At 37.9% G+C, this 16,733-nt stretch overlaps 2 protein-coding genes across 7 annotated transcripts in view; one reads left to right on the plus strand and one right to left on the minus strand.

The window, feature by feature from the left end:
• Positions 1–16,733, plus strand: part of INTS6 (integrator complex subunit 6) — a 105,102-nt gene that overhangs the window by 87,728 nt on the left and 641 nt on the right. For 5 of the 6 annotated variants that reach the window (XM_047850426.1, XM_047850409.1, XM_047850436.1 and 2 more), the window contains one exon: positions 780–4,053. In XM_047850426.1, coding sequence (XP_047706382.1) covers positions 780–873 — 94 coding nt within the window. In that variant the 3' untranslated portion in view covers positions 874–4,053. Of the gene's footprint in view, positions 1–779; positions 4,054–16,733 lie in introns of those variants that run through there. The other variant, XM_047850418.1, reaches the window with a different exon arrangement.
• The window catches only part of SERPINE3 (serpin family E member 3), a 33,480-nt gene continuing 19,062 nt past the window's right edge, over positions 2,316–16,733 (minus strand). The window contains exons 6-9 of the mRNA XM_047850480.1: positions 16,222–16,322; positions 5,469–5,555; positions 4,880–4,963; positions 2,316–2,439 (exon numbers count right to left, since the gene is read on the minus strand). Of these exons, the coding sequence (XP_047706436.1) occupies positions 2,396–2,439; positions 4,880–4,963; positions 5,469–5,555; positions 16,222–16,322 (316 nt within the window). The 3' untranslated portion in view covers positions 2,316–2,395. The remainder of the gene's footprint in view (positions 2,440–4,879; positions 4,964–5,468; positions 5,556–16,221; positions 16,323–16,733) is intronic.

Here is a 16,733-nt window from a genome sequence, read left to right on the forward strand (position 1 = left end):
TTGAACTTTCAATGTTTGCTATATTATCCTATACTGCAGATGTCTAATTATCCTTGATTTGTTAGCTTTCAAACTGTAATAGTAGAACACCAGGGTTTTTAAACGTTACTATCCAACTGTCATTTCTTCTTCCCTTTTGTGGGGATTATATTCATACTTTGTTCACATTCTTTCAACGTACAACTTTTAAAGAGCATAGGAAGTACGGGCACTTGGGTGGCTCAGTCAGTTAAGCGTCCGACTTCAGCTCAGGTCCTGATCTCACAGTTCGTGAGTTCGAGCCCTGCGTTGGGCTCTGTGCTGACAGAGCCTGGAACCTGCTTCGGATTCTGTGTCTCTCCCTCTGTCTCTGCCCCTCCCCAGCCTGTTCGTTCTCTCTCTCTCTCTCTCTCTCAAAAATAAGCATTAAAAAAAAAAAAATTAAAGAGCATAAGAAGCTATTGGAATCATTGCTTTAGGAGTCCAAATTTTGTTGGAATATTTGTAACCCTTGTAAATGTTAGGGTTTTTTTTCTTTTTGGTTGTGGAACAAATACCTGACTTCCATTGTACCTGGGCCTGGATTATTTGTTTTAGGAACAAACTGCAATTCTGCACTGATCAAATAATTTGCTTATTATCTTCCAGTGGATTTTATATATCATAAAGTTGTTGTTTTTCATTTTCATTTTACTTTGAAAAATCTTCCCAAGGCAGTTTCTGTCTTTAAAAAAAGCATTATACTGATCTATATCCATTAAAAAGAAATTGAGAGTGCTATCACTTATTTTTTTATACAGGTTTAAAAAGCGAATGCTAATAGAACAACTGGAGAACTTCTTGGATGAAATTCATCGACGAGCCAATCAGATCAACCATATTAATAGCAATTAAAAGAAAACAGAATGTGGCCACTTATTTCACTATCTTCTCCAAATACAAAGTAAATACAAGACTGTTGTGATCTTGAATTCATTTTTTGACATGCATTGTTGGCTATTTGAAATACTAAGAGCAAGTCTACAGATCCTTTTTCCATCATTTTACAGTGACCTTTTCTTCATTTTGGTTTATTTTTGTAATGTGAAAAATATCACTCTAAAACACATTTTTATTTAACAAACTAAAAATATTCCTCCAAATCTCTTGCTTGTCATTGACTCTTGCGTGTCAATTTCCCTCAGGTTCTATTTTCTTAAACCAACCTTTAAAATTGTCACCTCTGTTAAGGTTGAACTTTGCCAAAAAAAAAAAAAAAAAAAAGTTACTTTGTAATTTTTGGGGAAAAAAGCACATACATTAAAACTAGGTAATGTTTTGTATATACAGTTATTTTGGATATATTATTGTAAGTTGTACAAATGTATTTTGAAGAATATTTAAGAAAAGCACTTTTGTTATTCCATCAATAAATGCTCTATTTTACTCTTGTGTGGTTTAGGAAATAATCACATTTAAAGTAATCATTTAAAACCATCTTAAGGATAATGGAATTTTAAAGGCCTTGCTTTTTAAGCATTGGACATACACCACTTGAAGTTCATATTTGTTAAAGCTAACTGTAATTATCTGTTACATAATCTGCATTGTCTTTTTACTCTATGTTCTTAGATTTTGTTTGGCTACACCAACATACTCCCATTTCTGCCTAGATAATAGAAAAGATGGGATCTGTGGCAAATAGGCAGACACTTTAAAAGCTGTTTAAAACGCAGACATCTTTGACATTATTGGTTTCCTTACTCCCCTTCAACGTCTTTTTCCGTTCTCACTAGGATTATGGGTGGCACTAAGTTGAAGCTGCCAGTTAGGGAGGTGTAAGTTTGGGGCACACCACATAGTCTGAAATGGCCAGCCTTTAGCAGCTTGATGCCATGCTTACAGAAGTCCCACAACAAATTGGGAGTTCAAAGGGGATCTCTTTGTTTTCCTCTGCTGTTCTTACACTTAAACTCTTCATTTTGTTTAGAAGCTAAATGGAAAGGAAACATTTAAGATGACTTTGCTCATTTTGTATCCCCCCTGAAATACCCAGGATAAGGAAAAACCAACACTATTCATTGTCCACTCTCAGTCCAACGCGACCTCAGATGACTTCACTGAGGACGTTGACCCTGTGACCAGACTCCTCACTCACCTTTCATAGATCACTGCTGTGCCTTGTAGTGCTTTTGGGGTAACCAATAGAAAAGAAGGTTAAAATACATTTAGATTAACAGAGGGCAAAATAAATTTATAAAATTATAGTAAAATTGATGGAATTTTAGTTTCATAATATTTGAAAATCACATACCCTTATCTTTTTACACTTTCGCGGAACATTTTTAAAATTTCAGGGGTATAGCAGAATGCAATTGTAACTTTTTATGAAGAAAAGCATAGTTGACAGTGGAGAACATGCTTGAGATCTCTTAATTTAGTCTAGGGGATTTGAAACGCTCCCAATACTGAAGACAAATCCTGTCAAGAAAAAGAAGCATTTAATGTAACGTTACATAGTATTTTCATATGCAATTCTTTAAACCTTTTTTACCTCTACAAAATACCTTTAAAGCAGGATATCATTTCATAGATGGAATTGTCAAGGTAATTACCTGCAGTCACTGCTAAATTCAGGAGCTACACAAAATCCAGAATATATTGTCTGGATTTAATTGTCTTGAATTATGTATATTTAGATTCTGAGATTAATAGAAGGGATTACAAGTCATTCGGATAAAAGTTCATACTTAACAAGAATATTTAGGAAGGGGATTCAGTCTATTCTGATGTTTAGCAGCTTTCCTTATCAGGAAGTTCTTATTTCCATTTTATAGATTGCTCCGGAGGTGATCATCTTTAAACCCTTCACCTTGATTACATTCTGGGGATGAATCTGGGAAGAGCAGTTTGTTCAGTCTCCTCTTTCTGTCCTTAATCTCTCTGTCACCATACTCGATAGCCTCATCCAAAACCTAGTCATAAGGTTTTCAAACTAATCAAAACTCAAGCTTGATATCCCATCTCGAAGGTTTTTTACATTTTAAGAAACTGGGCATATTAGTTAAATTAGTGAAATACTATAGAATTCTTGTAAGCAACGGGGGGTTGAATTTAAGGGGAATATCCTGTCTTTTTTGGCCTTCTAGGTCACTGGGTGACTTTAGGCTGGACAAATGATATTCTCTAACAGTTTAATCTTGAGATTAAGATCGTTTTTCTTAACGTTCCCATATGTGTCCCATTTGTCAATGGATTCATTATTTGCCCTTATCAGTAAGCTGTGTCCATTTGGCGTACTGAAGGCTGAGACTGATTTCTATCTCTTCGACACCCCTCTCACCAGGAGAGTAGTCACTGTGCCGTGTGTGGTGTGGGCAAGTACCTCCCAGAAAGAGGTAAATAAATTCACAAAGACTATATATTCAGATGTGCGGCGGATTATGGAACTGGTTTTGGATTAGCCTTTTATGTTCATGTGTTTACTGAGGCAGTTCTGAAAACTCGTATCATCGAAACAGTGGTGTGTCCTTTACTAGTGCAGAGGTTTTACGTCATTGTTACGCAGCTGAATTCCAAAAGAGATATCGGTCTCTTTAACTGTCATCAACTTTTATTGGCTATCAGCTTTTGACAATGACCTTCCTATTTGCATTTAGTCCTGTCTCTGTTTCTTGAGGGAGTAGAGCCTGTCACTTTTTTCATCTTTCATTTTTTGGACATGTATCCTTTCTAAGAGAGGGCTCTCTGTTGCCTGTTCTGAGTGATAAGTGACAATTTCATCTAATAAACATGGGGATGGAATGATCATGGTGAAATCCTAGGAGGATATATTCTGTTGATGGACTTTTTCTCCCCAAATAATCCCCCAATAGATTATTTCCTAGTGAATGATTATCTTCATCCTTTTTGTCACAAAAGTGTTCCTTTGATTTCCAGCACAAGTTACAGCAGTATGCAAATGATTCTCAGATAAAATGATGTTGACAGTATTTCCTTAACAATTTGTGTAAAACTTATGCGTAATTTTCATTATTCTAACTTTTGACTTTTTTTCTCTCCATAAATAAAAATAATGCCTGATGTTTAGTTAAAGTAGATCCACTTTTGCTTGATTTTGTTAGTCTTGTTCCATCCTATTTCTTTTTAACACATTGTTTCGACTTGCCAACAACTCTTTACTGAGAATCTCTTTTCCTTCCTAGGCTGATAAATAATGGGGAGGGGGAAGGGGGAAACACGGAGAGGAATACTTAGAATCCTTTTTCATCACCGAAATGAGAGGAGCTCCGCTTGTCCCTCTGATGTGCTGAGGCTTTGCCTGGTCCATACCATTTCTGGCTTAAGATGAGGTTGTATAGTGGAACTAAGAAGTACTTGGGCAAACACTTGATTTTGGTGTAATTTCAGCCAGCTTGAGAAAGACCAACAGAAAAACTATAGAAATCTAGGTGCATTCACTAGAATACTGGGGTTGCTGAGTCGAAAGACTCCTTGGACACACGAGTGCCCTGAAGGAGCTATATCTTTTGTCCTACAGTGATGAGAAAGTGAGGCAACAATGGGGGCCGGGGGGGGGGGGGGGGGGCGGGGAGTCCAGATGAATCACTTACATTACTTTCATGATCTTTCTGAGTCTTCCCCAGTAGTAGAAACCTGAATTTTTAAAAATCCACATCAACAAAAAAAATGAGCCGAAAAGCCAAAAACCACACGGAGGGTATTAGTTTCCTTTGTAGTTAAGAAATGTTCCCCTTTCTCAGGATACACGACAAGAAACTGGGAAGCTTCTGAAGCACCATAGAAACTAGCTAGAAGGAATGCTTGTTTTAGGCTGCAGTGGACAAATGGGCGCTTGTTGCTAGAGAGATGCTGATAAATATTTAATATATCTGAATGGTGTCCAGAAATACTGTCATACCTGTGTTGGGTTCTCTCAGGAAAAAGAAGAATGGCCGATCTGCTTTAAAAAAAGGAATCCGAGACCTTTTCAGTAACAACAGAGCTGCAGGAGGGAAAGAATAGGAGACTATTACATTTTTTTATTCATTTGAGGGAAGTCACTATTAAAGTTGGAGCCGAAGTCAGTTATATCCCTTGATTTCTGAAGAAATCAGAACATCCTAATGTATTTGTGTAGTGTTATGATGGGGTACAAATGGGAAAATTAAAGAGAAAAGATGCCACTTAGCAACCCTGTGTCCCATTTTCAAAATGTTCCATGGAATGAATTCCTTACTGAAGGTAATTTTCAGAATGACTTCATCCCTTGTTTATGGGGATGATGGTACAAATCCTTTTCAAACTGGATTTCTCTTCTCTCGCCATTTTTCAAACTCTTTGTGTTAACCTTCCTTTTTAAAAAATGCTATACCACATATACCACATCTGGACTTGGGGTTTTGAGTGGGAAAGTTTAGAAATGTGGAGATTGAACTGGATAAACCTAACAAAGGCATAGAAGGGCAAGAGGTATGACTTGAGCACTGCTGACCCCTTGATGAACATACCGGTGGCTGTAGACGCCTTGCTGCCTTCCTCGGAAACCTCAATCTTGGCTTTGTGGATCGCTTCAGAAACATAAAAGCCATCTTGGCCTAATCCCAAGAAATAAAAGTGTGAATTGCTTATTTCCATTTTTAATGCATTTGGCTTAAGGATTTGAGTGTACTTTTAAAGAACGCACTTAATGACAGTCTCATGCTGCTTACTATAGCTAGAGAGAGATTTGTTTGGAAAATTCTGAAGCTGCGATTTTTTATGTAACTTTCAAAACCTCCGATTTGGTGAGTTTAATAAATAACCCCTCCCAAATTAATATTTAGAGCTGGGCCCTGTTTTTTCGATGTTAATTTTCCCAAGTAACTTGTAGTTAATATTGAAATCCTCAGCCAGTATTTTCACCAGAGGATGTGTCAAAATGCAGATTCTGGAGTCCAAGAATCCTTTTTCAGCCAGCTTCTGAGGTGGTTTCCCTTGAATGCTTTCTTGGACTGCATTTTCAGAGCCACTTTTAAATGACAGTTACAGGTTTGTACTATGGGCCTTAAAAGGCATAACTCAGTGTATTAAAAATGTGTCTCAAGCTGCATTCTATATACTGAGGTATATCAGGCAATTAACTTGCATGGGCTAGCATCTGGAAAGATAATGAGAGGTCAGAACTATAATAGTTGTGTGCTATCAACTTCAAAGATGTAAGCTTAGCAAACAGGAATAGGAGTGATTAAGTTGGAGGAACTGACAGGTTTTTGTAATTTAACCATTAATCATTTTTAAACAGCTCTCCACAGTGAAATGGTACTTGATGACATAATATTGAAGGAAAGTAAGAACCTTTAGAACTAGAAGAAACTTCAGAAGTCAGTTATACCAACCCTTTCATTTGAGAATGAGCTGTTAAGTGACCTGAAGTCATGCACTTGATAGAAGTAGAACTTGGGCATTTGCAGGTTTTCTGACCGTGCAGCACCCATTTCTACCCCACCCCTCCACACAAACAATGCCACCTTTCAAAAAGTGTATTCTAGTCACCTCTCGCATGCCACTGGAAAGGGGTCTGTGGCATGAGCCTTAAAATAGTCATTTCAATATACATGTTGTATTTAGAGAGCGGTGTGTTTCATCTTAGACTAATTAAATTGTTTTGCATTTTTCATGCACATACAAGGAGAAGCAAATGAATGTCGTGAGAGCATAAAACCAGCCGAGTATAGGATATGCAGCAGGTTCATCCATCTTCTAAATAAGGTATACCCAGGAAATTGTGAGTTGGCTGTATTTGTTGTAAGAAACAGTTATTTTCCAGCATCATTGAAGGGGACCAGACAAGGGCCAGAGGAAGGGAAAAATCAATGGAAACATTGATCTGGTATCATTTGTCCTAAAACCAGTAAAGAATCTGATTTATTTAGATTTATTTAGAGACCGAGTTGGTTCTCTAGGATCTGTAGGATCTTTTAGAAAGTAAATTTATCTCTAATTAATTGTCTTTCTCATTCGTTGAACGAACAAATGCAGTGCCAGAGTTAGAATTCTGTGGATGAAAAAAAATGATTCTTTGATGGTCATGAGGTTTTACTAATCTGTGATTTCATGACTATGGTATGGTGTCTGAACATTTAAAATAAGTGTTAATGAAGTTAGCAGAAGTTCACTATGAAACTCTGTATCAGCTAAAATGTAGTAAATGTGGTTGTGTTAGAGACCAGGCACCTTGACACAGTGTGAAAAATGGGACCAATTGGTATGAGTGAGGCTTTGGTTAGATAGACTTGGCTATTACAATTTCTGGATACTGGAGTCAAGGAGCTTCATTTAAAGAGCTTTTCTCCATCACACTACAGGAGTGGCCCGATAATTGACAGTCACATGTTGGCACAGCCAAGAGCCGTGGCCTGTCTTGCCCCAGCATCCACACCTCTCTTAAATTATATCTCTGGTAACACTTAACATTTCAGAAGACCAACATTTGTGATCAAAATAAGAATTCAGGAGTCATCTGTAGGTTTGCGTTTTTCTTCTTGTGTGATCTTGTATTACAGATCCCTGTTTGCTTTTTGTCAAGTAGCTACTGAAATGTTATGCAACTAATGAAGTCACCCTAGAAGAATCCAAGCACGGAGGAATCTTCCTACTTTAGGCTCATCTTTTCCTGTTGGCATTGTTGGCAGTTGCCTTGTGCCATTGAGGGTCATACAACCTGTTTTCCCCAAATTTGTTCCCAGGTTGTTTATAGGTGCTATTCTATAAAAAGGGTTCCATGATGAATTAAGATGGGAAATGCAGGTTGAATAGTTTTGTGCTTTTGTTTTTACTAGTGGACTTCTTAGAGCTGATTATTTGCTATTGTTTGTAGTGAATCTCTGCAGGAAGACTGCAATATGTAGTGTTTAACCATAGAAAGACCCACACCATCCCCTGTCTCTAAATTGACCAGATTAGCATTCTGGGAAAGTGTAGCCCCCTATAAACCATTTGCTTCTATATTACATTTCATTATCCAAAGCAAAGTAGTAAGATTCTTCCTACCCTTCCTCCTGGCATACTCTCCACTCTTCCATAGTATTGTCAAGTGTTTATGTCAAACTTTCTTTTTAGATTGTTAGCTTCTAGAAGGCAAAAGCTATTTTATCAGTTTTAAACCTTTTTTACTTCACCTAACATAATAATGCTTGTTACATCTATGTGTTCAGTAAACGTTGGATGAGTGAATAATAGACACTCCTCATGTTGTACATTTGTTTCATTTCTCCATAAAACAGCTGCCTTAATATTCTTTAATCTGATTTCACCTGTAAGGAAATGTTGGTTGGTATCTATAAAATCATAGGGGTACAGTACAGAATAGGTCTTCGGCAAGTTTCACCCAAACGACTGTTTCAGTGTTCGTAGAGACCATCATTCTTTGTGTGTGGTTGATCAGTCTCAAAAGGCTTAAGAGTCTTCTTCATAATGACATTGTGTAAACACAAGACTCGGAAAATGTAAACCAATATCCCAACATTTGATCCTCAGCTTCTCATAATGTAGGATAAACATCATTTGCTGTGTTATTTGCCTTTCCAATTATTATTACTTACTATTGACAAATTTAGTGGCTTTAAAAAAGTTATTACCAGAATTTCCTTCTAGTTTATCTTTCTCCTCTTTTTATTGCTTAGTTGTAAAATATGGAATGTGTCCGTAAAATATGGAATGTAAAATATGGAATAGCACCGAGCCCAGGATATAGAGAGAGATTACTAAAAAGAATCTGAAGTGGCCCCTGAAGCCAGGATGTGGTTTGTTGCTTTCTCTATTCTCCTCTTGTCCACTTCTCTTGCCACCCTAGCTTTATTGGATTATAACTGATATAACATGTAAGTTTAAGGTGCACAATGTGATGATTTGATATATGTATATACTGCAAAATGATTACCACAATAAGATTAGTTAACACATTCGTTGCCTCACATAGTTACAATTTTTTTTGCGTGTATTAAATTGTAAGATCTATTGTCTTTGCAACTTTCAAATAGACAGTACAGTATTTTTGACTATAGTCACCATGCTGTACATTACATCCCTAGAACTTATAACTGGGAGTTCATACCCTTTGACCACCTTCACTCAACTCCCCAACTCCCCCGCTCCTTGCCTCTGGCAACCATCAATCTACTCTGTATTTCTATGAGGTTTGATTTTGGTTTAGGTTCCACATGTAAGTGAGATTATATAGTGTTTGTCTTTCTGTATGATTTTTTTCACTTAGCATAATGCCCTCAAGGTTTTTCTATGTTGTTGCCAATAGCAGGATTTCCTTCTTTTTTATGGCTAAATACTATTCCTTCAAAATATATATACCACAGCTTCTTTATCCATTCATCCATTGATGGACACTTAGGTATTTTTTCTGTATCTTGGCTATTGCAAATAATGCTGCTGTGAACACGAGGGTGCAGTTATCTCTTTGACAGTGATTTAATTTCCTTTGAATACATACTCAGAAGTAGAACTGCTGGATCATGTGGTAGTTCTATTTTTATTTTTTTGAGGAACCTCCATAGTGCTTTCCATCGTGGTTGGACTGATTTACATTCCTCTCAATAGTGCACAAGGGTTCCTTTTTCTATATCCTTGCCAGTATTTATTTTTTGTCTTTTTGATAATAGCCATTCTAACAGGTATGAGGTGATATCTCACTGTAGTTTTGATTTGCATTTCCCTGATGATTAGCGATATTCACCATATTTCCATGTGCTGTGGGCCATTTGAATAATCTTATTGGGAAAAACGTTCATTCAGATACTCTGTCCCATTTAAAAATCAGATTATTATTATTTGCAATTAAGTTGTGTGAGTTCCCTATATATTTTAGATATTAATCTTTTAGATATGTGGTTTATAAATATTTTCTCCCATTCTGTAGGTTGCCTTTTCATTTTGTTAGTTGTTTTTCTTTTGCTATGAAGATGCTTTTAGTTGGATGTAGTCCCACTTGTTTATAGCTTTTGTTGCTTATACTTTTGGTGTCAGATCCAAAAAATCATTGCCAAGACCAATTTCAAGGAACTTTTCTCCTATGTTTTCTTCTAGGAGTTTTATGGTTTCAGACATTTAAGTCTCTAATCCATTTTGAGTTAATTTTTGTGAATGTTATAAAATAGGGGTCCAGTTTTATTCTTTTGCATCTGAATATCCAGTTTTCCCAGCACCATTTATTGAAAAGACTATCTTTTCCCCATTGAGTAATCTTGGCTTCCTTGTCAAATATTAGTTGACTGTATATACATAGATTTAGTTCTGGGGTGTTGATTCTGTCCCATTTCCCTATGTGTCTGTTTTTATGCCAGTACCTTACTGTTTTGATTACTATATATTCATAATACAGTTTGAACTCAGGAAATGTGATCCCTTTAGCTTTGTTTTTTTCTCAGGATTGCTTTGGATATTTGGGGATTTTTTTGGTTCCATATGAATTTTAGAGTTGTTTTTTCTATTTCTGTGGAAAATGTTATTGGCATTGGCATTTTGGTAGGGAGTGCATTGAATCTGAGGATTTATTTGGGTAGAATAGACCCTTTAACAATATTAATTTTTCTGATCCATGAACACAGGATATTTTTCCATTTATTTGTATATTTTTCAATTTCTTTCATCACTGTGCTGTGGTTTTCAATGTAGAGATAGTTCACCTCCCTTGGTTAAATTTATTCCTAAGTATTTTAATGTTTCTGATGCAACTATCAATGAAATGGAATTGTTTTCTTTATTTCTTTTTCAGGTACTTCATTGTTAGTATAAAGAAACACAACTGATACTTGTATGTTCATTTTGTATCCTGTAACTTTACTGAATTCGTTGATTTATTGTAATTATGTGCCACTATTACAATATTAGAGAATCTAATTTTGACTATATATTTACCATTACCAATAATTTTTATATATTCATACATTTTTACAACATTAATTAGCATCCTTTTATTTCAACTTGAAGAATGTCCTTTAGCATATCTTGTAAGGCAGGTCGAGTGGTGATAAACTCCCTTAGTTTTTGTTGGTTTGGAAAACTTTTATCTTTGCTTCACTTGTGAAGGAAAACTTTGCCAGGTATATTATTCTTGGTTGACAGGGTTGGTTTTTTTTTTCCCCCTCCAAAATTTTGTATATGTCATTCCACTATATCCTGGCCTGTAGTTTCTGTTGAGAAATCCATTCGTCATCTTATGTGGGTTCTCTTGTATGTAACTTGTTTCTTCTCTCTGGCGGCTTTTAAAGTTCTTTGACTTTCAACAATTTAATTATAATGTGTCTTGGTGTAGCCTTTTTTGGGTTCAACCTATTGGGATTCCTTGGGCATTGTGAATCTGGAACCCCCTTTCATCTCCCCATGTTTGGAAAGCTTTCAGCCATTATTGCTTTAAGTAGTTTCTCTTTTTTACCCCTCAGTTTTTGGAATTCTCATTATGAGTATATGTTTTTTTCTGTGGAGTCCCCAATTCCTATAGGCTTTCTTCAGTCTTTCATTCTTTTTTTTTTTTTTTTTTTTTTTGCTCTTCTGACTAGATAATTTCAAACGACTTATCTTCTAGTTCATTGATTCTTTCCTCTGCTTGGCTGAGTCTGTTGTTGAAGCTCTTTATTGAATTCTTTGGTGCAGTCATTGTACTCTTCAGCTTTAGGATCTCTGTTTAGTTTTTTTGTTTTGTTTTGTTTGATGGTTTCTATTTCTTTCTTGAACTTTTAATTTTGTTCATGCATTGTTTTCCAAATATTGTTTAGTTGTCTGTGTGTTCTTGTAGTCTGCTGAACTGTTTTAAGAGGATTATCTGAATTCTTTGCCAGACAGTTCATACATCTCCATTTCTTTAAGGTAGTTATTGGAGCTTTATTCATTTCTTTTGATGATGTCATATTTTTCTGATTTTTCATGATCCTTGCTTCTTTGTATTGGTATCTGTGCATTTAAGTAAGTAGTCTCCTTTTCCAGGCTTTACAGGTTTGCTTTGGCAAGTAAAGACTTTTACCAATTAGCTGATAGCATTTGTGGGTAGGTGGGGCTTGCTATCAGGATCTCTATTTGGGCAAAGCCTTTCCATGTGCTCTGAGGTTGCAGGGGGGTGCTGCTGGCTGGGTTCTGTGGTTGGGTGGGACTGCTGGTTGGGTTCTGTATTCAAGTGGGTCTGCTGGGTGGGCTCCCTGTTTTGGTGGGGCTTCTGGCTATGACCCACTGTCAGGTTAAGCCACTAGCCCTGCAATCAACTCTGGTCAAATGGGGTTATAGGCTGTGTTCCCTGACAGAGTAGTGCCACCGGTTGGACACCATGACTGGGTAGTTATGGGATGGGCTCCACGATCCTTCCTGGTCAGGTGGAGTCTCACACTGTGATTCCCAAATGGATAGTGCTGCCGGCTGGACTCCATGTTAAGGTGGGGCTGCCAGCTGTGCCCTGAAGATGGGTGGGGATGCAGACTGGGCTCTGTGACTTGGTAACACTGTGGGCTGGGCTTCAAGGCTTCCCAAGGTCATTTCTTCAGGCTCTTTGGTTACTTGGGGGTAGGGGATATGCTCAACAGTTGGGCAGGGCTGCTGGCCAGGATCTCTGCCCAAGCACAGCTGTAGGATGGGCTTCTCAGCTATCTGAGTTCTCTGGTCAGGCTTCCTCAATGGATGGGACTTGAGATTATGCTTAGGTGTCGGGCAGGGCTGTGAATTCACTTTTCTTCAAGGTAGAGTGGTAGTATGGTCCATTGATTAGGTAGTATAGTCCACTGACTGTAGAATCAGGCAGAACTGCCAACCAAGCTCTCTAGCCAGATGGGGTAACCAGGCTGACTTTGTAAGTGGGAATTGCTTTTAGCTGAGGTCTTTGCTTGGGTACTGCTACAGGCAGGAACATGGTCTGCCAAGGTTTGAAGGCTGGTTCATGTAAGGCTTGCCCTCCCGCCCCATCTCTATCTGATTATTAGTTATCTCCAGGAGGCAAGATCTGAATAGACCTTCTAGAAAGTGTCCTGGAAGAGTTGGGTGTCCACCTTGGCTCCCTTTTCTCACTGGAGAAACTGTAGTAGGCCTGGAAGGGCCCTCTTGGTGCACTGCCGTGTCAGCCTGGAGGAAGGGTGATGCAGTCCGAGTGTAGCTGCTCCTCTTACCTTTCTAATGTGGTCCTTCTCAGTCTCTGTGGTTCAGAGGGGTGCTTCAGCTTCACATCTGGGAGCTGGGATTTTCACAGTGGTGACTTGTCTATGGATAGTTGTTAGGTGGCCTACTTGGGAGGGGAACTGAAGTTGGGAATGATCTGGCTGACAATCTTGCCGACCTAGTGCAGTGCTGATCAGTCATCTGGTGTGGCATAAGTTAACTTCAGTATGCAACCAAACAACTATGTGTGCTTTGCTCATTTAAGTTGTAGTAACTTGGAGCTTGTAGTTCTTACCGAACAGAGTTCAGAACCTAATTACTCCTTTGTAAAAGTCAAGAATAAGATAGTTTCTTCAAAGGTTTAAGTTTGTGCAAAAGAAGTATTTCTTGGATTAGGAAGCATGGGTTTGTATCAAAGCCTGCTGATCCTTCTGATTACTCAAGAAGTAAATCTCTAGCTGATATCTTTAGTGTAAGTGAAACTGGAATCACTCTTAAAAGCTTTATAACATGTAGTATCAAGGGTGCCTGGGGAGAAAAATGATAGCCTAGGCTCAGTTGGGCCTTAAGATGATATTGAACAAGTTTTTTTCAGGCAGCAAAAAAGGATTTGATGCCATGAAGGAAGAGATAGGCGAGTAGTGACTTTTAAATGTGGAAGGAGAACTTGAGTAAAGTGATTCTGGGCATTGGAACCAAATGGAGAGGAAAGGCCAAATGTCCTGTAGTTTGAGCTTCTGTCAATAGTACAAAACTACTTGGTAACTTCTCGTTAATTGTAAGAAGGGAGACCAGCATTTTCTGATGACTTATTTTCTGGCAAGCTGTCTGCTGATAGTTTGCGATATGTTGAGGAATTTTATTTCCATAAGTAAGATATGAGATGGGTGGTAGCGACCTCATTTTAGGAATGATGAAACTATTTGTTAGACAGAGTCAGTCACCATGTCTCTATAATTAAGTCAACAGCCCACTTAAGCATAGAAGTGACTAGTCTCTTGATTATGTTTAAAGAAGGGCATTGGAAAGCAATACTTTAGTTGGTAAACTTTATCCGTAAAGCTCAAGATACTAAATACTTTAGCAACTGCAGGCCATATAGCGTCTGTTGCAAGTGCCTAATTCTGCAGTGTAGCAGGAATACAACCATAGATGATCTGTAAAAAAATGGGAGTGGCTATGTTTCATTAAAACTTTATAAAAACAGGGATGGGTCATTATTTGGTGATACATCTTATTAGAGGAACAAAACTTTATGGGAGAAGATAAGGCTGATGTGTTTTATCACGTAAGATATTTGAATTCAAGCTTCATACTTGGCACATGCTAACTGCTTGATAAGTAGTTAACAACTTAAATCAATGAGCCTATATTTCTGCTGATTTGAACAAACATACATAGACCTTAATTGCATTATAAAAAAGGTACCAAAAAAATGTTCTTTCTAAAGTCGGTTGCTTGTTACATCTTGTCAGGAGAGCTTATGGGCCTTGAAAACCTTTACCAGTAGGGGAGCTGCATGATGTGGGTCAAGCTCAGTCCTGTTTGAGGACACAGGATTAATGGCACTTTGAGATGTACTTCCAGGACATAAAGGCAGAGAGATTAAGAGCTATGAAGGGACAATCAATGTCATAGTGATTAACTGAATGTAGTGTTGTAGAAGAAAAGGTAAAAATGGCCCCAGAGTTTTGAACTAGAATGATCAAAAGAAGAATAGTATCATCATCAACAACAGGAATGCCCTAGCTGAGGTCTGGAGACACTGGAGGTCACAAGAAGACACTATGATTGCATTTTGTACATTATTACAGATAGAACATACTGAAGTTCTTAATCCCTTCCTCTTTCCTTGACCTCTGATCCTTTCACTCTACTGTTCTTCTACCCTACAGTGTCAGATTATGCCTGCGTCACCATGGAAATTTTCTGGTTGAGTCATTCAACCAAGTCAACAATATTTATTGGATATCCACAGTGTGCCAAGCATTGTTGGGGGCACTGTGCCCAAACTTGACTAGTGCTTTGATTATCTCTTTGCATGTCTAGGTAATGAGTACACAGCTGGTGGGTTTTAAACACTCTAGAATAGATCCTTCCTCCTGTGCTTTATTTGATAAGTAACTGCCATTTAGTCTGTCTGGTCACATCTAAAGCACAAGCCAAGACTGCTTTTGTGGACCAAATTCCTGTGTGTGTGTGTGTGTGTGTGTGTGTGTGTGTGATTGCTTAAAAAAGATTTTGAGTAATGCTTTAGAAAACTCTGTGTTATGAGGTTCTAGCAGTTTAAGTGGAGATTCTAAACAAAAATAATAAAAAAAAATAAAGTGGAGATTCTGAAGCTCTTTGGGCACAGAAAGCATCAAGGTCCATGAAGATGCCGATGGATATTAGTATCCAGAGCAGAAACAAACCTGAGCCTTTGGAGTTAGAAATAGTTTATCTAATGGTTTCTGAGAGGATTCTGGAACATAAGGTTTTGGCATTCCATTCTTTTTAAATATATGATGTAAGTTCCCTGTCAGATCATAAGCAAATACAGTTCCTATTGATTAGTAGTAGCATGTCCACTAGGGGCAAATAAATTTAATATGGACTTTGGGAAGGAGAACATTTTAGGGCAAGGTTACAGGTACGTGAGTAACTTGAAGAAAGGAAGTTGGGTGGTTGAGGGAAAGTTTCAAGGTTAGTTTATTAGAAGCCAGAGGTGATACAAGGAGGGAGGGAGAGGGAGGAGGTAGGAACAAAGGGCGACTGTGAGGCTGGCATGACAGTGGGAGGTCAGAATGAAGACCTCTGTTGTTGAACCACTGTCTCTGGCAGGTTCCTAGTCATGATAGGCAGAGGGAGGGTGAGTTGTATTGTGTTCTATGGCCATTGGCCTCGCCCTGAAGGTTGTCTCCCAAAACGGTGCTTAAAGGTTTCAAGAAACACTCCTCCCCCACAAAGTCCAACTCAAATTTGACTGTTACCTGAAGCAACATATTTTTATATAAAGCAAAGCTCTTTCTTTATCCTTTTAAAAATGTTAACTCTGACTGTACCATTGAAACCTCTGTAGATGAAAATCCCTTAATCAAAGTATGACAAAGCTGCCCCCAAGCACAATGCCAAAAAGCTTGAAAGAAGAAGTGTTACCTGAAATTCCTTTCAAGTTAGCTTTGAGTGGATCAAAAAGATCGGTGACTCCCCAAGAATTTAAAATGCTTTTTAAATTGAAATGATTTTGGATCCTGAATCTAAAAAACAAAAGCAAACCATCAACTTTCATTTAAAAATCTCATTCAAAATATTTTCATACACACCACGACTGCCAAACTCCCTAACTTGGAAGTCAGGGATCTCCAGCCTCATTTCTAGCTTTGTATTTCATAGCTCCTTCTCATAAACCCTACACACTGACTAGTCTGACCACACAGGGCTCTCTCCCACCTCTGTATCTTTGCTTCTGCTGTTCTTTCCAGGTCTTTTCCATGTCCTTTGATTGCCTTTGAGTTACTACTCTTTCCTCCAAGTCCAATGCAATTGTGATCCCCTCCTCCCCTCTCCAGCTGTTTTGTGGCATTTGGTCTTTAAAGCCCCATTAACACTTTTTCTGTTCTGCTCTTTGGATGTATAGAACATTCTGCTTCCTATTACTGTTATCTATG

The sequence above is a fragment of the Prionailurus viverrinus genome, chromosome A1 (assembly GCF_022837055.1).
Source record: "Prionailurus viverrinus isolate Anna chromosome A1, UM_Priviv_1.0, whole genome shotgun sequence".
Lineage (NCBI taxonomy): Eukaryota > Metazoa > Chordata > Mammalia > Carnivora > Felidae > Prionailurus > Prionailurus viverrinus.